The sequence below is a fragment of the Malaclemys terrapin genome, chromosome 3, assembly GCF_027887155.1.
Source record: "Malaclemys terrapin pileata isolate rMalTer1 chromosome 3, rMalTer1.hap1, whole genome shotgun sequence".
Classification (NCBI taxonomy): Eukaryota; Metazoa; Chordata; order Testudines; family Emydidae; genus Malaclemys; species Malaclemys terrapin.
In genome coordinates this window covers 163,651,066-163,673,874 of record NC_071507.1, presented here as the reverse complement: position 1 = coordinate 163,673,874, position 22,809 = coordinate 163,651,066, and the positions used below count along the sequence as shown (strand labels likewise).

The following is a 22,809-nucleotide window of genomic DNA, read 5'->3' as shown; positions in this document are numbered from 1 at the left end:
TAAACCTGGGTTTATGAGACCCAAGCTTGTGGGCTCAGTGTTCTGAAGCCTGACCTTCAGTGTTCATGCTGTTTTGTAAACCTGGGCTTACACTAGCTGGACGCAGAGCACCCAGACATACTAACAAGTCTGTACTGCACTATGCAGATCTTCGGTCTGTGGCATGAGATGCATCCGCACTGCAGAATGACAAGGCTTGGACCAAAGTCCCAGTGGGTCTCAGGTTGACCCTCTCCTTCCTCCCCAGCAGAGACCTAGGACCCAGGTCCTGCGTACTTGTTGACCCATGTCAGACTGATGTGTGTGTGTGTACATATGTACAGACGGGGGCTTGGGCTCAAACATGAGTCAGAGCCCAGGCTTAGTGTGCAGTGTAGACATGACCTAAGGTACGTCTACACTACAGACCTGTAATCGGTATAATTACGTCGCTCAGGGGTGTGAAAAAGCTGCACCCCTGAGCGACAGTTAATCGCCCCCCCCCCCCCCCATGTAGATAGCGCTATGTTGATAGAAGAAGCTCTTCTGTCAATGTAGGACAGTAGTCCCCAAACTTTTTGCCTCGTGTCCCCCTTACGCCTGTCCGTGCCTCCCTCCCCAGAGCCGGGCTACAGCTCTGGGAAGCAGACAAGGTAAGGGGGCCGAGGCTGGGGCCACAGACCTGGGGGTGGGAGCAGAGCCTTGGCCAGCAGGCGCAGGGTCAGTGGTTAGGGGCCGGCGCCAGGAGCGGAGCTGGGTGACGCTACCTCCCTGCCCCCTGTGGGGGCGGTCTGCGCCCCCTGAATGTTCCTCTGCATCCCCATAGTGGGGCATGCCCCACAGTTTGAGGGTCTCTGGTATAGGAGCATCTTCACTTAAATGATACAGCTACATTGATGCAGCTGTGCCAATGTAGTGCTTTAAATGTAGACCTGCCTTTAGGGAGCTTAAGTTTTCCCCATTGACCCTGATTCAAGGAAACTGGAAGCCTAATTCAGATGCTCATAATACGTTACACACTAAGATGGATCAAACATGAAGTGGGAAAGATACTGAAAGACTTCACAAACTAAGCATGTCTGTCAGAGAGAATATTGAATAGAAGGGTGGGACCCTAGTGTAAGAAATCAGAGAGGCTGTTCTAAGCATAAGGGACAGCATGGAAGAATCAAAGAGTCAAGAACCAAGATGGAGTACAAACGTAGAGTATCAGTTACCGGCACTATAGCTAGGCAGAGACAGCCCAGGGAGAAAGTGCTAAGGAGCAAGATGAGATGTAGGAGGAAATGAAAGCAAATACCTAGCTGGGTTGGGGTGAGAAGAGGAGATGTCAACTTACCTACAAAGAGCGTCATCACTCTGTCGCCTCTTGTTTTTCAGATCAGTTCTGGTGAGGGAAGAGCTAAAATCCAAGTCTTCCAAGTCATCCCACTCTTCAGAACCTTTCATTGTTCTAGTAATGTGTCCCCATCTTCGCCTAGTCTTTGGTTTAAGTTCACCATTCGTGTTCTCTGTCCCAACCGGTATTTTCTGTTATTACGAAGAAGAAAACCAAAACATTTGCAATACAGAGCTATGGAATTATGAGGAGGGAAATCAAAACACAGTTTTTCCTTCACAAAGCAAGTGGTGATCTTGCTGTAACAGCATAAATCCCCACCAGCTCCACTAATATACCGAGGACCTGCTCTGTGACACACAGGTGTTCATACTATCTTCTGCATCTCCTCCTGCCTTGATGGCGAGTCCTGCACTGGCAGAAGAATGGAGCTCTTAAGTCTCTTTCATCTCTAATTTCCATACTTCTTTCACTGTACAGGCTACAAAAAGTGATCAGCTTATGTTGAATTTTCAGTCCCCAACTCCACTTGTGGGTGCAAAACTACATGCACGTTCATGTGCCTGCACTTCAGCTGCCAGGGCCGCATTCAAATTTGTGCCAGCAAAACCTACTTGTCTTAACAGATTTTGCAGGCGCAAATTCTGACACTTGTGTCCTTGCAGCTGTTAAGGTGCATATGCATGTTTGAACTTTGTGCAATTCTGCATATGCACAAGGTGAAAGTCACATATAGGTTCTGCTGAAGACTTGGCTCTTAGTTTCAATACTCGTGGACCCAATTCTCTTCTACCTTGGGCCTGAGTCTCATTTACACCAAGACCACTCTACATCACTCTGGCAGTGTAAAATGGCTTGAAGCGAGTAAGCGACAGTTCCATCCTCTTTAAGGCCATTTTACAATGCCAGAACACTGTAAAGTGGTCTTGGAGTAAGTGAGAATTGGGCCCACTATTTGTTTTACACCAAAAAACTCCTCCAACTTCAGTGGAGCTGCTCTCACTTTTCACCAGCGTGAGAAGAGTGCCAAACTAGTCTTTATTCCCATTTCTCTCCTTTTTATTAAAAGGTACAACGATAACCGTGTTGGTTTAAGGTACCAAAAAGAAAAAAAAAAAATCCAATTAAGGAAAAATGCACAAAGTCATCAGCAGGTTTATCAGTTATCCCAGATTCCTTCTCACCTGCTGAGGAACTTGACTACGAAGTGCTGGCAGAAGCACCTGAGCAGGCTCGTCCTCTCTTAACTGGGTCCCGTGGTCAGTCACCAAGGAGTCTGCTTTATATGGGTACATGAGGTACTGGGAAGACTGGCTTTGCTGGAATGGTCTAGATGAGAGATGGGCATGGGGTTTTGTAGGGGGTTGTGCAGGAGGGACTGGTTTAACATGGTGCAGTGCTGCTTTATCATGGAGTTCTTTCGGCTGCTTGCCCAGTTCCTGAATGCAGAGAGAGGTGCCCAGTGTGTGTCCAACCTGGAAGTAGGGATATCGAAGTGCCTAAAACACAATAAAGGTATTCTACAGGGGAAGCCAGAGTCGCTGACTTAGCTTAGTCATATGGGACAGCTCCCATGTTACCTTACCCTCTTCCCTTTCCCATGTGTTAGAATATCGAGATAGAACTCTGTACAACACATCCTACTGCTTCAGGTTAGAGTAAGTTCTAATGACAGCTTAACCTCTATGCAAAAGCTTGTCCATGTAATGCAAAAGTAGTTTTAAAAAAAGGTTTACTTTACTTTGTAGTGCAATAGTGTGCAAAGGCCCAGTCAGGATCAGGCACTGCACAGTAAGTAAGAGAAACTAAAGACTTAAATGTGTAGCTGTAATCAACAAATACTTGTCAGTGCGTGCTAGCAGATTTTTTCAATCACATGCCCAACTTGTATTTGATTCTGGGAGATACCAGCATTCCGAATTCTTGAAAGATACATCATGTAGCTATGACAATCTTGCTCCGCTTTACAGGTAATTAAGTAGTTGCTGCTGGGGGTGCAATAGTGGTCTTCTCCCTAGCTTCTGCCAACTAGAATAGGTTTTCAACATCTCTCTTCCTCACAGATTCCCCACCACATTACAATCTTGTCTCATTTGTTTCGCAGGAAGTGCTATTTGCTTGTAATTGTTAATACTAAATCATCTGAAAACAGTTTAGCTTGTCCTTCCCTTCAAGTTTCCCTCTCCCTCAATTTTACTTTGTAACTGCATTAGTTAAGTCTACAGATTTTTGAAAGACTATATGCAAAATAAGTACCCAATCCTGCTCCCACGGAACTCCCTGGGAGCTCGGACCTAAGGTTGGGTCTATCCAGCAAATGCTTGTTTCATTACGTAGGGACCTATCATGCACAGACTGAATTCCCTTAACTGCCATTGAAGTCAATGGATTAACCCAATAATGATTATTTAAAGCCCATCATTCAAACTGCTGAGCATCCTCAGCTCCTTCTGATTTGCAAAATCAAGCCCTTTCTAAGATTAAATTAATAGGTTGATCACAAAGCTCTTTTCAGGTTTTATAATCATCTAGTCAAGCCTCCTGAATAACACAGGCCATAGGACTTCCCCGAATTAATTCCTGTTTGAACTAGAGCACATATCTTTTAGAAAGACATCTAATCGTGATATAAAAATTGCCAGTGACTGAGAATCCACTACAACCCTTCATAAATTGTTCCAAAGTTAAATTACTCTCATCATTAAAAGTTTACACCTTATTTCCAGCCTGAATTTCTCTGGCTGCAATTTCCAGCCTTTGGACCTTGTTATATCTTGGTATTCTAGACCAAAGATCCTGTTATTACATTTCTGTTTCTTGTTTGGACTGATCAAGTCACCCCTTAATTTTCTCTTCATTAAGCTAAGCAAATTGAGCTCCTTGAGTCTTATCAGGCATGTTTTCTAAACCTTTAATCATTCCTGTGGCTCTTGTCTCCACCCTCTCCAATTTACAGCCACAAGGGTAATTAATGACAGTCTGGGGCAAGATAGTTGCATTTACTTGCACTCTATCAGTTGCACAAAGACATAGTAAAGAAAATGGAAAACAAACCTGACTAGCTGTTGGTCGCTTTTTGGGGTCCCATTGTAGCATGTCTCGCATGAGCTGAACTGCCTCACTGCCAGCATTAGGAATTAGGGTCTTTAGGTTGTTAGGTACACACTGGGGCCAGCGAAAATTCATGGTACCTGCAAGTTGGTAGCCTTCAGGCCAGTCATTCTGAAAGAATCAGTATTCTGATCACTGAAAAACCCAATAAAGAGCTCTGATGTCTAAGTACCAATACTGTTCACTTTCAGCACCTCTCATCAACCATCTTAGAGTTCTTTACAGGCTTAATTAACCTTGAAGCACTGCTGTGACAATTTTTTTTTATTTTTTATTTTTAAAAAGACATCAGGAAACCTGCCACACAGGAGCATTCACCAGATCAATGGCAGAAATGGGAGCAGAAGAGACCGTCCATCCCCCGTTTGTTCTGGCCACTGAACCAGACCAGACATGTGCACCCAACTGTAAATGAGACTTTCATTCCATAGAAAGGGCCTAAGGACATTGGATATTTTAAACAATTGTTATCTGATAAAATTCTTCCTTTCTGGACAGGTCTTTTCTAATGTCACAATTTTCAAGGATACAATTTTTAACTGTTGACCTCACAGATAATACAAGTTTTGTTATTTCACCTCTGAGATCAGTACTGGACTATGGCAACAACAAGCATGAATAGGATAAAGTGACATTCTATTTTATATCCTAGGCCAGGGATGGGCAAACTTTTTGGCCTAAGGGCCACACCGGAGAATAGAAATTGTATGGCGGGCCATGAATGCTGATAAAATTGGGGTTAGGGCGTGGGAAGAGGTGAGGGCTCTGGTTCGGACTCTGGGATGGGGCTGGGGATGAGGAGTTTGGGTTGTTGAAGGATGCTCTGGGCTGCAACTGAGGAATTCGGATGGCGGAAGGGGGGGGGGGAAATCAGGGGTGCAGGTTCCAGCTGGGGGTGTGGGCTCTGGGGTGGGGCTGGGGATGAGAGGTTTGGGGTGCAGGAGGGTGCTCTGTGCTGGGATTGAGGAATTTGGAGATTGGGAGGGGGATCGGGGCTGGGGTGGGGGGGGGGAGAAGCTCAGGGATGCAAGCTCAGAGTGGTGCTTACCTCAAGCAGTGGCAAGTCCCTACTCTGGCTCCTACACGTGGAGTGGCCCCCAACCCTCAGAGCGAGGCTATGCTGCAGCTTCTGGGAGCCATGTGGTGCGGCCCCCGAGCCGGCACCCTGGCTGGAGCTCGCGGATCGGCTTAAAATGGCTTGCGGGCTGTAGTTTGCCCACCCCTGTCCTAGACATAGTATCATTGATGCACTAAACAACACATTGAAGATGTGGATCTTACTTAGCTACCTTTTTCGGTGTCCCCAGTACTTGGCAAATCTTGAATATAGTATCTATTTCACTGGCACCAGGGAAGAGAGGCCTTAATGTGTAAACCTCTGCCATTATACAGCCAACAGCCCAGATATCAATGGGAGAGCTATAACTGGTGGACCTCAGAAGAACTTCAGGAGCCCTATACCTATAAAAACAACAGTTTATAGCATTCACAAATCAAACAAGTACTGCATAACATGGTTACCTCAAGTGGGCCAGGCCGTGATTTTTCATTCCCTGCCTTGCTGGAGACAGAAAGCATCCTTTAAAGCAGGGGTAGGCAACCTGTGGTACGCGAGCTCATTTTCAGTGGCACTCACACTGCCCAGGACCTGGCCACCGGTCTGGGGGGCTCTGCATTTTAATTTAATTTTAAATGAAGCTTCTTAAACATTTAAAAAATGTTTAAGAAACCTTATTTACTTTACATATATAATTAAACTATTGTATTATAGTCTTATAGAAAGAGACCTTCTAAAAATGTTAAAATGTATGAGTGGCACACGAAACCTTAAATTAGAGTGAATAAATGAAGACTCGGCACACCACTTCTGAAAGGTTGCTGACCCCTGCTTTAAAGAATTCCCAGCAACCCCCACTCAATGCACAAGACTGTATCTTTTTTAGAGTCAGGGTTTGAAGTCACACAATATTCCCAGAATGCCCCGTCACATCCTTCCATTATTTCTTAGACAATGCACATCATGAAGCATTTTAAGAGCTGAAGGCCCAAACCTGTGAGGGAATGCTCAGCACTCCTACTCCCACGAAGTCAATGAGAGTAGAGAGGGCCAAGCACTTTGCAGAATGGGGCCCTATGCACAGAGTACAGATTTATTCTCAGCAACTGAAGTTGTGTGGCAATTTTCCTCCCACTTTCATTGCTTTTTATAAAGTTGATTTTCAGTGAAAACATTAAAAAAAAAAAAAAAAGTGGACTTAACACAAGCTATGCTGAAGATTTTGGTCATCACTGACAAGGTCCTAACCCTGCTTAGCAGGAAAAAAAACCCCACTGTTCCCACCTATGAATTTTTGTCTCAGATTCAAATTTATTTCAAAGTTCAGAGATGTGTTCGGCCAACTCCTCTTTGCTGAAGCAAGATATGCGGTTTTGCCTCAGCCACCCACATAGGCTGATGAAGGAAGCTAACAAAGTATGAATGCTTTTGGTTTAAGATTAGAAGGATGAGTGGGGGTCATCTGTTAGTATTAGGTGGGCAGATGGCAGGAATCATTGATTAAACTGGGTTCTTTTGTCTTCCTTTTCCCTGGTTGCTTTTATAGTAACTCTTCTCTCCCCTACCCCCATGCTAGTTCTCAGTGCCCAACCAGAACAGCACTACTAATGCTGTAACAGCCTTTTCAGTTGCTCTATAGTAACTGTGGTGGCCTCTGACCACTGCTGTTTCTGGAGACTATTCTTCATATTCACAGTAGGTTAAGCAGTATCTATTCGTTTCAGCGATGCTACTGCCATTTGTCTGTACATCCATTGTCTTACACATTTTGAAGCCTTTTAATTATGCTAAATTAAAAACGTGATGCACTGGTTTTATAGACCAACAATGACATTATCCTTAGCTTATGTTAAAGTTTTGTCTTATCTAAAGGCATGACTTCTAGACATGTAATTTCATAAAACATAGCCAAACATTTACATTGCATTTACCATCTTGTAGATACGTAGTCTGTATAAGGAGGCCTAGATCGGATTTCTCGGGCTAAGCCAAAGTCCGCTATTTTCACAAGTTCTGGTCCCATGCAAAGGAGGTTTTCAGGTTTCAAGTCTCTGTGAAAGAACCCTGCAATTCAAATTAAATATCAGTCTGCACTGCAGTTTTACACCCATTTGTAGCCTTTATTTTTTCCTACCTAGATTTCTTCACTTCAGTTGCCACTATTGCAGGTCCAACAGCAGGTCACAACTGTCTAAATAATCTTAACCATGCTAGTCTACATATTTTAGTCAGCCCATGAGGGTAAGTACTTTAATGTTAATGGAAGATGTGCAATTTTAATGTTAGTTTTATTTTGTTTTAATAGGTGAGCACTTAACTAGCAAAAATCTCCCCCTAGTTTAATTTAAGCAAAATTCTGTGTGTGTGTGTGGGGGGGGGGGGGGGGGGGGATTATTCTTTATATTTCAGTTCCTTCCATCTAAGCATCTCTAAACACTTTACAAAAGTTTGTCTTCCCAGCCATGGTGGAAAGCGGCAGGGGCACTTGAGCTACAGTGGATACAAATGTTGCTAGAAAAGTGCTCACCATAAGAAGTCTTTCACTATAGAATTTGCTTCCCTTCTTGCTCTGCCAAAGCCTAGATTTCTTAAACTTCTAGGCATGCTGGAAAGCCTGTCTTTTCTTGCAGGCATTAGGGGACAGAGTATGTGGGGGGTCATCTCAGAGATGGAGTGACTGGAGGTTGAAGGAGGATTTAGGTAGGATTTTTGTGTTATGGTTGGATGGAATGGCTTAGGAGACAGTCTATTCACTGGCAAACTTGTAGCTAGAACAACTGATTAAAGTTCATTATTGAAAATTTTGGTTTGTGGGTTTTAAGTTTTGGAAGATGCTTAGGGATCTGAGTAAGCACCAAAGAAACTGAAAAAAAAAGAAAAGAAAATCAATATACTTGTTTTACTGTGCTATAAAAATTATCCAGTATGTGTGTGTTTTACAGTTAGTGAAAACTAAGACAGAGTTTGTGACTTGTTTCTCTGTTGCAGAAATACAAAGAGAGCCCAAGTCTCAGGACTTGCAGTCTTATGCTATTAGCCACAAGACCATATTGCCTCTGTTGTGGCAAAATCTTCCAACTCTTCCTTGTGACTGATTCACAACATCTTGGTAGAAATCATTTAAAATCCAGAGTGCAGGAGATCAGCGTAACAATACAGTGGTTTGTCCAGGACTGATTAGTTACATTTTGTACAGCAAGAATATGCAGGACAGAGATACAAAATATCCTGAATGCTTGTGCTTTCTTTGCCAAGTTGTACCAGTGAGGACTTAAGACATCTGTCCACAGCTCATTTTACATTAACGTTTTAAAGTATTTGATTTTCTGTGGTTTTTTTCCCTTTGAGTATGTCTAAGGCCAAGGGTGGGTAAACTATGGCCTGCGGGACCATCCTACCCAGCCCCTGAGCTCCTGGCTCAGGAGGCTAGCCCCTGGCCCCTCCCCTACAGCCTCAGCTCGCTCGCTCCGCCGCAATGCTCTGGGCGGCGGGGCTGTGAGCTCCTCGGGCAGTGCAGCTGCAGAGCCCGCCCTGACCCGGTGCTCTGTACTGGTGGCGGCAGCGGCGGCGTGGCCCAACTCCAGCTGGGAAGCACGGCTGTAATGCCACCAGTCATCGGTGCTCCAGGCAGCGAGGTAAGGGGGGCAGGGAGCGGGGTGGGGGGGGGTTGGATAGAGGGCACGGGAGTTTGGGGTCAAAGTCAGGGGGTGGGGCGGAAAACGGGGTTGAATGGGGGCAGGGATCCCTGGAGGGGCCGTCAGAAAAGAGGCGGTTGGATGGGGTGGTGGGGGTCTGCGGGCAGTCAGGGGACAGGGAGCGGGGGTGTGTGGATGGGGCAGGGGTCCCAGAGGGGCTGTCAGGGAACGGGGGGGAGGGGAGGGGCGCGCAGATGGGGGTTGTGGCCTGGCCCAAACCTCCTTCCCCTAACCGGCCCTCCATACAATTTACAAAAGCTGATGCGGCCCTCAGGCCAAAAAAAGTTTGCCCACCCCTGTCTTAGGCCTACTAATGAGAATGGAGGAGAATAAAGCCATTAGCAGGAACACATCTTATAAAAGTAAAATCTAAGCATGTTAGGTAATTTTCAGATTCCAAGGCCAGAAGGGACCATTGTGATCATCTAGTCTGACCTCCTGTAGAACAGAAGCCAGAGAACTTCTCTAAAGTAGTTCCTAGAGTATATCCTAGCATTCCTGGGGGGGAGGGGGGGGGGGTTGGAGGAGATTGTTCTCTTGCCACAGAGGCAGGACAAGAGGCAATGGGTTCAAACAACAACACAGCAGATTTAGATGAAATCTGAGGGAAACTTCCTAACTGTAAGAACAGTTGGACAATAGAGCAAATTGCCTCAGGAAGTCATGGAAGCTTCTTCACTGGAGGTTTTCAACAGGAATCTGGATTGCCATCAGTCTTGGATGATCCTGCATCTTGGCAGGGGTTTACACTAGACAACCCTCAAGGTCCCTTCTAACCCTATGGTTCTATGATCTTTTTAAATCAAGACTGGATATTTTTCTAAAATGGTCAGTGATGGAGCATTTACCCTTTGTAACTTCTTCCAATGGTTAATTATTCTCACCTTTAAATTGTATGCTTTATTTCCAGTCTGAATTCTAGCTTCAACTTCCAGCCATTGGATTGTGTTATATGTTTCTCTGCTCAATTGACGAGCCCATTATTAAATATTTTGTTCCCCATACAGATAGACTGTACTCAATTCATGCCTTAACCGTCTCTTGAGCTAAATAGATTGAGCTCAGCACTATAAACCATGTTTTCTAATCCTTTTATCATTCTTGTGGTTCTCAGAACCATCTCCAACTTATCGATATCCTTCTTGAATTGTGGACACCAGAACCGGACATAATTTTCTAGCAGCCGTTACATCAGTGACCAGTACAGAGGTAAAATAACCCTTTACTCCTACTTGAGATTCCCCTGTTTATGCATCCCAGGCCTGCTTTAGCAGTTTCGGTCACATCATCACACTGGGAGTTCATGTTCAGCTGATTATCCACTATGATCCCCAAATCTTTGTCAGAGTCACTTCTTCCCAGGTTAGAATCCCCCCTTCTGTAAGTTTGGCCTACATTCTTTTCTCCTAAAGGTGTACATTTATGTTTAGCCATATTAAAATGCATATTGTTTGCTTAAGACCAGTTTATCAAGTGATCCAGATCACTCTGAATCAGTGACCAATCCTTCATTATTTACCACTCTCCCAATTTTTGGATCATCTGTAAACTTTATCAGTGATGATTTTGTGTTTTCTTCCACTGTAAGGTTCCTGTAAGCCCACCACCCCGAGAACTCCACTGATGGTGTTCTGCCTATGGAGGGTTCGCAGGATTGGAACCCACTGTTGTAATTTTAATATACTTACAAGACAGTATTGCAATGCATGGGGAACATTAAGAGCAAACTCTAAATTTAAAAGAAATAATTGCTTGATTCAAACATTGGTCTTGTTTTTGTTGGCTGGCCAACAAAGTCAGTTCTTATTGTTATTGTAAGACTATCAAAGCTATTTATCACAGGGATATTTTACCATACGTGTAATAATGTATTAATACATCTCACACATATATACATACACCCTCTCTCCCCCCATAATTTAAGTCATGAGAAGTGTCAAGTTATAAACTCTGGAGGTAGAAACCCTCGTTTGTCCAGAGAACAGGTACAGCACAGCTAGCACCAGTGCAAATCTTATCACACTGTCCCACCAAGATGCTGTAGCCCTCACCTGAAATGACTGCCTGGAGAGGCTTTAGTCTCCATGCCCAATCTTTGGGGTCTTTTCTCGGATGGTCAACAAGGATGCCCATTAGTGCCAGTTGTGCTGATAGTTTTGTGATGTGGAATCTTATTCATTAGGAACTGGACAAGCTGCCAGATTAGTTGAACATCACAGGCTACCAAGCAGATAATTATTTGTGGTCACTGGCAACCTTGCCCAACTTGGAATCAATGACCTGAAAGTGAACAGCCCATCTCCTATGAATAGCCCCCATCACTCCGTTTAACAGAGGAATTTTATTATTTAGTTTAAAACTAACACACAGACACTATCTTGCTTCAGTTAAAAATATTTAGAGCCAAAATACAGCCTACCATGTTTATGGATAAATGCAAGCCCTTGCAGGATCTGATACATAATATTCCTAACTGTAGATTCAGGAAACAGTTTGTTTCTGTAGGGTAAAAAATAAAGAAAAAAAAAAGTTACTGATGCAGTGAGACAGGGAGTTTCTTATCATTTCTTAGGCACCTACAGGAAAAGGAACAGTTAGAACAGCTAGAAAAGCAGTTGTAAGCAGTGTACTTTGCTTTTCAACAAGAGCTGTGCAGTCTTTATGCTCACTGCCATATCCTGTGGTATTTAAGCTACCTTTGATACCAAATGCTGCAAGTAAAAAAGCTAGTCAATAAATTGAACAACATGATGTAAGACTTAAAACAAAAGAGAATGCCTCAGGCACATCCCACAACACTGCAGGGATTCAGAGAGAGTCCATCTCAGTAGAATGCTTTTCACTGTTCTTTTCCCAATGATCTCACTTCTGCCATATGCGATATTAGACATTTTACTTGGTATGGGGCTTCTCTTTACAGTCTTTTCTGGCTTCATGAAGGTAACCCTCCCCACTGCTATTAATATCAGAGCAGGGGCAGTTCCCCTTGCAATGGCCTCCAAGAGGATTTGCCAGGGCAGCAGGTATATGATAGCCCTTGCTATTGAGGAAAGGAAGATCAAGACCCATGGGTAGGGTTACCATATCTCATAAATAAAAAAAAGAGGACCCTCCACGGGCCCTGGCCCCGCCCATTTCCCCACCCCTAGCCCCGCCCCAACTCCGCCCCTTCTCCACCCTAACTCCGCCCCCTCCTCCCTCCCACTCCCAGCCAGGGGGAAAGGGCTGCCCCAGTGCTACCGGCTTCAGAGTTTGCCGGGCAGCCCCCAGACCCTGCGCCCCCAGCCGGCGCTTCCCCAGCGCAGCTGGAGCCCGGGAGGGGAAGCGCCCAGCCGGGGGCACAGGGTCTGGAGGCTGCCCGGCAAACCGTGAAGCCGGTAGCGCTCGCGCTTTGGGCAGCCCCTATGCCTCCGGACCCTGCGCCCCCAGCTGGGCACTTCCCCTCCCGGGCTCCGGCGGCGCAGGGTCCGGAGGCACGGGGGCTGCCCGAAGCCGGTAGCGCTCGGGCAGCCCGGCTCTTAAACAGAGCCGAAGAGTCGGGGAGGAGCAGAGCCACCATTTTCCCCGGACATGTTCGGCTTTTTGGTAATTCCCCCCGGACGGGGGTTTGACTGCCGAAAAGCCGGACATGTCCGGGAAAGAGAGGACGTATGGTAACCCTACCCATGGGCTAAGTGATAAGCACCTGCAGCCCCAAGGCATTTCAGTAGGCAGGGCAGTAGCCTTGAAAAGATCAGTGACAGAATTCCCTGAAAAGAGCCTACCAGTAGTGAAAGGAGAGGCCTGTACATTCTTTAACTTCCTGTACTTGATCCCTCCCTTAAACTCATTCAGCCCATCACATATTTTAAAAGTGAGGTCAGCAACTAGTCAGACTTCCATTTTAAACTGTAGTGGAATAGAGTTGAGTCTCTTTTCTCACCCCTCCAATGTGTAAAAATTGACAGTTTAGGTCTAAAGAAATGATCAGAGTTTAACAGGTTTATGTTTAAAAATTCTTAATCATTTTGCAGGATTTCTACCATGCAATATTTTCTGCACTATAACATTCCCGAATGCACATGTGCAACTCAGTATCATGCCCTTTTGTTTCCATTAGTATGTAGAATCCATAGATCCTTTCTAAAAAGCATTCTGAGATACATAAGAACATAAGAAAGGCCATACCAGGTCAGACCAAAGGTCCATCTAGCCCAGTATCCTATCTACCGACAGTGGCCAGTGCCAGGTACCCCAGAGGGAGTGAACCTAACAGGCAATGATCAAGTGATCTCTCTCCTGCCATCCATCTCCACCCTCTGACAGACAGAGGCTAGAGACACCATTCCTTACCCGTCCTGGCTAATAGCCATATAAGAATAATTTGTATTCGTGGTGGGGCAGGTCCCCATCCCAGTCAGGAAGAGGATAAGGAGCTCTCGGGGGTACAATCAGCCACAACCCAGCACATCTGTAAGGCCTGCCAACCTTTGAGAGGGGCAGATCCCTAAAAGGGAGGATCCAAGCGCAGTGCAGGATGGCAATTTGATGTAAGCGGAGCTAGACCACAGAGCACAGGCTGGTTATTAGCAAAGCTACTGAAAAGCCTCTGAAGAAGTAGAGGGGTCATCTTTGCTTTGCTGTATTCTTTAGAGCCTGGGGTGGTTGAGCTGGCCTATAGACACTCTGTGAAGGGGATCTGGGTTCCCAGCCCCCTGAGACTACTCCCCTCATGGAGAACAGCAGTGGACCATTTTGAGGGCAGGAGGATTATTTTGTTTGCCTGTTTCATTTGGATTGCTTTATGCCCCCAGAAGAAGGTGCAGTCTCTAAAATATACGGCTGGAGGACCACCCCCAAACCAATTCTAGAGATATGTCAGCATTCAGGAAAGGACATCAGAGAAAGGGGCCCAAGGGGGTAGCCTATGACAGTATTGTAAAATAAGTATTCATTTTCTTGAGGTACAGAACTTCATACAACAAAGGCCTGAGGTCTAAAACACATTTGTCCACCTGACCATACCTGTGCATGCATAGTGGCCACATGTGCAACCAAAATGTCATTTTAGTTTCTAAATATCCATTTGCGTATGCTCAAATGCCTAGTTTGTGTATGCAATTGCAGTACCTGTACATTCAAAGCGACAAATATGTTCTAGAACTTGGTCTTCAATTTACGAAAGCCTGGCCTATCAGTTGACCTCTACTAAGGACTTGTCCACATTAGGGAGTTTTACACTGGTTTTGCTATACCAATGAAAATTCCTAGTACATCCCTGAGCTGCATCCATATGAAGAGGGGCTTGTACCAATGTAACTTGCTTTGCTTTACACTGGTGCAATGTGAGCACATTGGGGGTTTGCATCAGATATAGTTACACTGGTGCAAAAATCCTTGATGTAGCTGGGCCCTTAAATAGAGCAAGAGCCACATTTTCTACTGTAATATACAACTTTAAACAAAGATTGTGTTTAGAGGCTAAATATAACTGCAACCTTTAAAAGACATGGATGTCAAAGACAGCTAAGAAATGAACTCATTACTGTTATAGTTAAGTTTGTATCAGGAATGTGTTTATGATGTAATTTACATACCTTTCTTTCATCAATTGGTAAAGATTTTCCTTCATGTATTCAAACACAAAATAAAGATGATCATTTTCCCTGATAACTTCTTTCAGTTTTACTATATTGGCATGGTTTAATTTCTTCAAAGACTAGAAGCACAAAATACAAAAGAATGTAACACACTGTTATAAGGAAGGATTCCATGTCACTTACCTTGAAGCCCTTGTTGCACAAGCTAAACTGAAATGCTGTTTAATTGTTTAAGTAGCAGGTCGCTACAGATTTAAAGACCAGATTTCCTAAGAAAGCAATTGACATATACATTTGCAAGTGCTCTGAGTTATGTGTGCAGGCTGATTTGTGCCAACATATTGGCTTTGAATTGTGCTAAGCTTGCCAGTTAGACACACCCAACTGACTCACTGTTACACATTGGATTGGCTGCGTCTTCTCCCAACACAACTTCTCACTGGAGGATCTTCCACTCTACTTGTGCACCTATGCTGCCAGAAGCCAGATCAGATTTTGGAGTGAGCTAAGTCCTTAATGCACCTGTAGGTCTTTTCCCTCTAAAAATTTCCCACCTTTTTGATAACCAGTGGTAGAAACAGCATAGACAAATCCTGCTTTAAGCGGGGCTAGAAGAGATGTGATTAAAGTTTTCTACACTTGTGCTCCCACTGACACTACGCTGTTGGAGCTGCATTATTTGTGTCTCTGGTCTAATTATCCAGGAACAGGACTACCTTGCGTGGAAAGGAGGAGTGTATGCACAGATGCTGTTGGTAATGAAGGGCGTATAACCTTCAAATCCATACTGCAATGCTACTCCCAGTTCCTGTTAGAATTCTTGCAGTGCAGCCCTGCCATAGGAACAGCCAGAATTCAGATGGCTATCTTCTCCCTTGGGCAGCTGCTGCTGACTGCAGATTTGCTGGCAGGAGCCTGCTCCCCACCAGCTACAATCTGGCACCAGTTGTCTACAATCAATAGTTTTTAGCATTACTACAAAACAGCATGTGATAGTTTTAAGGAAGAATGAGGAAACGGCAAAGCTATCACAAACATACTCCACAGCTCTTACTGCAGGGACTGCTAAGGAGGCTCTTCTCAGAGCTAGAATGGGTCTATGTTACCTAGAAACACCAGGGAGAACTGTTCTAATGTAAAAGGCCTTGTAAATGCTGGGGTGAAAAATAACCATCCTTGGAATTAACAAGTACCTTAACCTCTCGAAGATTCATGCATTCCTCCCAAGAGTAGAACTTTCTCTTCATCCTGTGGAAGCAGAGGGGAAAAAAAAGAGAAATAACACAGTCAGTGCCATTACAGTCTGAACTCCATAAGTCTCTGCACCTCAGTTTCCCCTTCTGTCAAAGCACTTTACATCTCTAGATGAAAGGTGCTATATGGGAGTTAGGCCTTGTCTACACTACGAGAGTAGTTCGATTTTACTTAAATCGAATTTTTGGAATCGATATTGCAAAGTCGAACGTGTGTGTCCACACTAAGGACAGTAATTCGACTTTGTGAGTCCACACTAACGGGGAAAGCGTCGACATTGGAAGTGGTGCACTGTGGTCAGCTATCCCACAGTTCCCGGAGTCCCCGCTGCCCATTGGAATTCTGGGTGGAGCCGCAAATGCCTTCTGGGTAAAAAAAAGGTGTCCAGGGTGCTTTTGGGTAACTGTCGTCATCCGTCCATAACTCCCGCCCTCCCTCCCTGAAAGCGCCGGCGGGAAATCAGTTCGCGCACTTTTCTAGTCAGTGACAGCGTGGACGCCACAGCACTGCGAGCATGGAGCCTGCTGCAACCATCACTGCAGTTGTGGCCGCTCTCAACGCCTCGCAACTTATCATACACCTTTCCCTGAGGCAGATGCAGAAAAGTCAGGCGAGGAGGCTACGTCAACGCGGTGATGGCCTGAAGTCTGAGAGTAGCACAGACCTCTCAGAAAGCAGGGGACCCAGCGCCGAGAACATCACGGTGGCAATGGGTCATGTTGATGCCGTGGAAAGGAGATTCTGGGCACGGGAAACAAGCACTGAGTGGTGGGACCGCATAGTGCTGCAGGTCTGGGATGAATCCCAGTGGCTGCGAAACTTTCGCATGCGGAAGGGAACTTTCCTGGAACTTTGTGAGTTGCTGTCCCCTGCCCTGAAGCGCAATGACACCCGGATGCGAGCAGCCCTGACTGTCCAGAAGCGAGTGGCCATAGCCCTGTGGAAGCTTGCAACGCCAGACAGCTACCGGTCAGTCGCGAACCAGTTTGGGGTGGGCAAATCTACCGTGGGGGTTGTTGTGATGCAAGTAGCCAAGGCAATCGTTGATGTACTGCTGCCAAAGGTAGTGACCCTGGGAAACGTGGAGGCGATCATAGATGGCTTCGCAGCGATGGGATTCCCAAACTGCGGTGGGGCCATAGATGGAACTCACATCCCTATCCTGGCACCGGAACACCAGGCCAGCCAGTACATTAACAGAAAGGGCTACTTTTCCATGGTGCTGCAAGCACTGGTGGACCACAGGGGACGTTTTACCAACATCTACGTGGGATGGCCGGGCAAGGTTCATGACGCTCGTGTTTTCAGGAACTCTGGTCTGTTTAGACGGCTGCAGCAAGGTATTTACTTCCCGGACCACAAAATAACTCTTGGGGATGTGGAGATGCCTATAGTCATCCTCGGGGACCCAGCCTACCCGCTAATGCCCTGGCTCATGAAGCCCTATACTGGCGCCCTGGACACTGAAAAAGAACTCTTCAACTACCGGCTGAGCAAGTGCAGAATGGTGGTGGAGTGTGCTTTTGGCCGTCTCAAGGGGAGATGGAGAAGCTTACTGACTCGCTGTGATCTCAGCGAAACCAATATCCCCATTGTTATTGCAGCTTGCTGTGTGCTCCACAATCTCTGTGAGAGCAAGGGGGAGACCTTTATGGCGGGGTGGGAGGTTGAGGAAAATAGCCTGGCTGCTGATTACTCACAGCCAGACAGCCGGGCGATTAGAAGAGACCAGCGGGAAGCGCTGTGCATCCGGGAGGCTTTGAAAGCAAAGTTCCTGAGTGAGCAGGGTAACCTGTGACTTTAAAGTTTGTGTATTGAGAAGCTAAACCTGCCCCCATTTCTTTGCCCAGTTAATGTTGACTATCCTATCCAGTTACATACCCCCTTCACCCCACTTCCAACACACATTTCAAAATAAAAATAGTTCTACTTTGTTAAAGCACACCGTTTTCTTTAATACTGTATTCGCGGGAATTTTTTAAAACTGGGACGCAGACTGTGGTGCGGAGCGGGTGTACTGTAGTGGCGCGAATGCAGCTTCTAAACTCAAGGATTGACAGGCTCCGCTGCGGTGGGATGGTTGTTTCAACGGAGCCTGTCACCCCTCCTGATAGGGACTGTGTGTATGGGGGGGTCTATGTGACTTTGTGGCAGGGGGAGGACGGTTACAGATCCCCTGCTGTGTGGCTCTGTGATCCTGCCTAAGGACCGCCGCTTAAGATCTGTAACTGCCCTCCCCTGCCACAAAGTCACAGAGCAACCCACCCCCCACCACATAACATGAAAACAACCTCCCAGACTAACCAGGGTAACTAGTCACTGCATCACTGCACTATGTATGTGCCCTGCTGCTGTGCCTGCCCCCGACTATATACCCTGCCAAAGGTGACTGTCCTGTCGAATTACCAACCCCCTATCCCCCCCTCCTGCAAAAGAACATGATGGAAACAGTAGTTAACAGAAACGTATTTTTTATTATCAACCAAACATGGAACTGGGAAAGTGAAACTTGGACGGGGGCTTGTGTCAGGCGGGAAGGAAAGAACTTGTCAAATTTTGGGGAATGAGAGCCTTCTGCTGCTCGAGCTCTCTGCAGGGGTGGAGTGAGAGTTAGCAGGGACTCTGCCGCCTCTCCTTCTGTGCACTTTGGGTGAGGGGAGTATGGGACTTGGTGGCGGGGGAGGGCGGTTAGAGATGGACTGCAGCGGGGCTCTGTCCTCCTGCCTCCGTTCCTGCAGAACATCCACAAGGCGCCGGAGCGTGTCCGTTTGCTCCCTCATTAGTCCAAGCAGGGTTTGAGTCGCCTGCTGGTCTTCCTGACGCCACCTCTCCTCCCGATCCATGTTGGCTTGGTGCATTCGGGTCAAGTTCTCCCGCCACTGGGTCTGCTGTGCTGCCTGGGCTCTGGAGCAGGCTATAAGCTCCGAGAACATGTCCTCCCGTGTCCTCTTCTTCTTATGCCTAATCCGCGCTAGCCTCTGGGAGTGTGATGACAGGCTAGGTTGTGAGACAGTCGCAGATGGGGCTGTGGGAATGGGAAAAAGGGAGTGAATTCCTCAGAAAGATAAATGTAGTTGTGAACAAAGAACATAGTCTTTCTCTGTTAACAAGACCATGCACAGCACCTCTCACATGCGCACTCAGCACAAGGTCGAATTCTCGGCCTTCGCATTCAGTGCCTGGGGTCTTGCACAGCACATTTGAGAACCGTGTCAGGACAACGGAATTTCTGTTGCAGGCAGACATGGTAAGCCGTAGACTTGTGGCAGCTTAAAACTTTAATATTAGCAATGGCCTCATTTCACATTGAAATCAATGTCAGTCCCTGCTGCCAGCAATTCGGCAAGCAGGAAGTCTGCTCCTGTCCCACACCCTCGCGGCTGTCCCCGGGAACGATCCCTTTCGGCTGCCCCTCTCCCGCCTCCACCGCGTGGCTGCAAACCAGCGGTTACAGTTCTGTAAAGGAACGGCAAAGCAGTCCCAACACTAACATTCCCCTACCTCATTCAAAGCAGGTCATCATGAGCGACATCACCCTCATGAGGATCTCTGACAGCGAGAAAGAGAGAATGCTCCGGGAAAGCCTGCAAAGACCAGGGCCGTATGCCGCCATGCTGTGCAGAGCAATGATTCCAGAGTACTTGATAGTCTCGTGGCGTGGCAACGTGTCCTACTACGGAGGACCCAATAAGGCCGCTCTCCCCAAGAACCTAATGCAGCGGATTTCCAATTACCTCCAGGAGAGCTTCCTCGAGATGTCACAGGAGGATTTCTGCTCCATCCCCGGACATATAGACCGCATTTTACTGTAGCTGCTGTAGCAGTGACTAACCAGTAGAGCGGCTTGGGCAGGACAATCATGCAAAACCGGACATTGCTAGATTTTTTTTCAATAGTTGCACTGCCCATGACTGAACCGTTAAGCTAATCAAACTAATCATGAGAAACCCATTTTTTAAATTGTTAATATTCCTGTTCTGTTACAAATAAATGTTTAGATTTTTACAACACTTACTGGCTGATCCTTCCCCAGATTCTGTGTCCGGGGTAACGGCTGGGGAGGGTTGGTAGGGGATCTCTGTAAGGGTGATGAAGAGATCCTGGCTGTCGGGGAAATCAGCGTTGTGAGCGCTGTCGACTGCCTCGTCCTCCTCATCTCCTTCCTCATCTTCCCCGTCCGCTAACATGTCCGAGGATCCAGCCGTGGACACTATCCCATCCTCAGAGTCCACGGTCACTGGTGGGGTAGTGGTGGCGGCCGCACCGAGGATGGAATGCAGTGCCTCGTAGAAACGGGATGTCTGGGGATGGGATCCGGAGCGTCCGTTTGCCTCTTTGGTCTTCTGGTAGCCTTGTCTCAGCTCCTTGATTTTCACGCGGCACTGCGTTACATCCCGGCTGTATCCTCTCTCTGCCATGTCTTTAGAGATCTTCTCGTAGATCTTTGCATTCCGTCTTTTGGATCGCAGCTCGGAAAGCACGGACTCATCGCCCCACACAGCGATGAGATCCAAGACTTCCCGATCAGTCCATGCTGGGGCCCTCTTTCTATTCTGAGATTGCACGGCCATCACTGCTGGAGAGCTCTGCATCGTTGCCAGTGCTGCTGAGCTCGCCACGATGTCCAGACAGGAAATGAGATTCAAACTGGCCAGACAGGAAAAGGAATTCAAATTCAAATTTTCCCGGGGCTTTTCCTGTGTGGCAGTTCAGAGCATCCGAGCTCGTACTGCTGTCCAGAGCGTCAACAGAGTGGTGCACTGTGGGATAGCTCCCGGAGCTATTAGCGTCGATTTCCATCCACACCTAGCCTAATTCGACATGGCCATGTCGAATTTAGCGCTACTCCCCTCGTCGGGGAGGAGTACAGAAGTCGAATTAAAGAGACCTCTATGTCGAACTAAATACCTTTGCGGTGTGGACGGGTGCAGGGTTAATTCGATGTAACGGCGCTAACTTCGACATAAACGCCTAGTGTAGACCAGGCCTTAGTATACAAAAAAAAAGGTATTCTTGTACAGCATTGTAAATAGCATTAAGAAAACACCCTACAATTCAAGGTAAGTGACTTTGGGCCCCACATGAAGCCAAAGGAAATAAGCGGTTTACAAAACAACCAAGCTCTAACAGTTAACTAAGTTTCAAAATGTTGAGCAAAACAAGTATATTTAAAAAAAATAAATAAATAACCCTCCACGCTTTTATAACAAGGTCTATTTTTGTTCCTCCTTTCCCTCGCTATTTCCTCCTTTTCTGCACCTTGATTTCTTCTTGTGCCCTCTATGCCTTTCCCCCCTCTTCTATTCCTCAATGTCTTCACTTTTCAGTGTCTAGGTTTCCCCACGCTTTTTAATTGCCCCCTCCCCAAAAAGATTCTCTCCCCCACTAACTTCACCGAGACCTGTTTTCTTGTCCACTTTGGCCTCTCTCCCCAACCTATTAAACAATATTGCTTTAAACACAGCCAGTTTCATAGAGATTGTTCACTCTTTACTTCCAACCTGTAATAGTATTTACCATGTTACAACTGTGTAAAAATAGTGTGTTAAGTAAAGCATGCTCATTTCTTTAATTTCCATAGTAGACAGTGTGTGTGTGCACACAAGAGCTTTGTCACCTCATTACAGAATCACTAACTGTTACTGCAGGCATTTTTCAACTTGGGGAAAGCAACTTGGCATTTTGATTTAAAATATATATCATTCCAATTGGCTTGGTTTGTTTTGCAGTGACTGCCTTGTGCCTGAAGATGCCATGCTTTTGGCTATCACTTCTTCCACTGTGCTGGTTTGTTCCACAGGTTTTGTTTGGCATTATGATGAAGCCTCAAAGGGAAGTAGTTGCTATCAAGGCTTTGGATAGCAAAAAGCACACTACACAAGTTGGACGTGGAAACCATGCTACAGCTGTGGTGGCTACATCAATGGTGGACAACAGCTGTCCAACATTACTTTATATGGGTTAGAAGTAATCTATGTTACACTGTAGTGAAGACAAGACAGTTGTAGTTTTAACCCATATTAGCTGGTTGAGGTAAACCCCTAAGTAGAGTTACCATGTGTCTTCACTAGAATGTAAAATGGGTTAGTTTAACACATAAAAATACACCTTTCTTCCCCTAGTGAAAACACAGCTTCAGCAGTCTTTAACATGGCTAGACAAGCACTGTGAAAGCCTCAGGCTGTCTCTATGCTACAACACTTTTTTTTTTTAAATTTATTAAAGTAAAGTAGAGGATTAGTCTTCTACAACTGGGGTTCTCAACCTTTTTCTTTCTGAGCCCCCCGCCCCACATGCTATAAAAACTGCAGGGCCCAGCAGGGGCCGGGGGGCCTCAGGGGCAGGGACTTTGGGCATAAGGTGTAGTTTGACTTCTATTTCAGGGGGGGGGGGAAGAGGGGGAGGGCAGAGGCCAGCGCAGCCTGAGCCAGCTATGCATGGTGGGGTCCACAGAGGGATTGCGGCCTCCACCTCCCAATTCACCTCAGGAAGCCACCTAGCCTGTCTTTTTTTTTTTTTTTTTTTTTTCCCGGGGGGAGGAGGGGGAGGGAAATGCAACCAAAATAAATCGTAACTCAAAAAGGTGGGGGGCTCAGCACTAAAAAGTTTGAAAACCGCTTAGGATGCAGGGATGGGGTAGCTAGGGGTTGTGTGCTGACAGGGAGGGGTGCACTAAGGGCTGTGTGCCAGCCAGGGTGGATTAAAAACAAAAACAAACAAAAAACCCCCCACAATGATTTAATAAATAAATACATAAAATCAGATTTTTTTTTTTATAAAATGCTTTTTGGAGGG

At 46.2% G+C, this 22,809-nt stretch overlaps 1 protein-coding gene across 9 annotated transcripts in view; it reads right to left on the bottom strand.

Annotated features, from left to right (window-relative positions):
* Positions 1-22,809, bottom strand: part of CILK1 (ciliogenesis associated kinase 1) — a 56,191-nt gene that overhangs the window by 15,777 nt on the left and 17,605 nt on the right. For 8 of the 9 annotated variants that reach the window (XM_054023031.1, XM_054023029.1, XM_054023034.1 and 5 more), the window contains 8 exons: positions 15,954-16,008; positions 14,758-14,879; positions 11,601-11,680; positions 7,418-7,550; positions 5,719-5,890; positions 4,373-4,540; positions 2,503-2,817; positions 1,319-1,509 (listed from right to left, as the gene is read on the bottom strand). In XM_054023031.1, coding sequence (XP_053879006.1) covers positions 1,319-1,509; positions 2,503-2,817; positions 4,373-4,540; positions 5,719-5,890; positions 7,418-7,550; positions 11,601-11,680; positions 14,758-14,879; positions 15,954-16,008 — 1,236 coding nt within the window. The remainder of the gene's footprint in view (positions 1-1,318; positions 1,510-2,502; positions 2,818-4,372; positions 4,541-5,718; positions 5,891-7,417; positions 7,551-11,600; positions 11,681-14,757; positions 14,880-15,953; positions 16,009-22,809) is intronic. The other variant, XM_054023033.1, reaches the window with a different exon arrangement.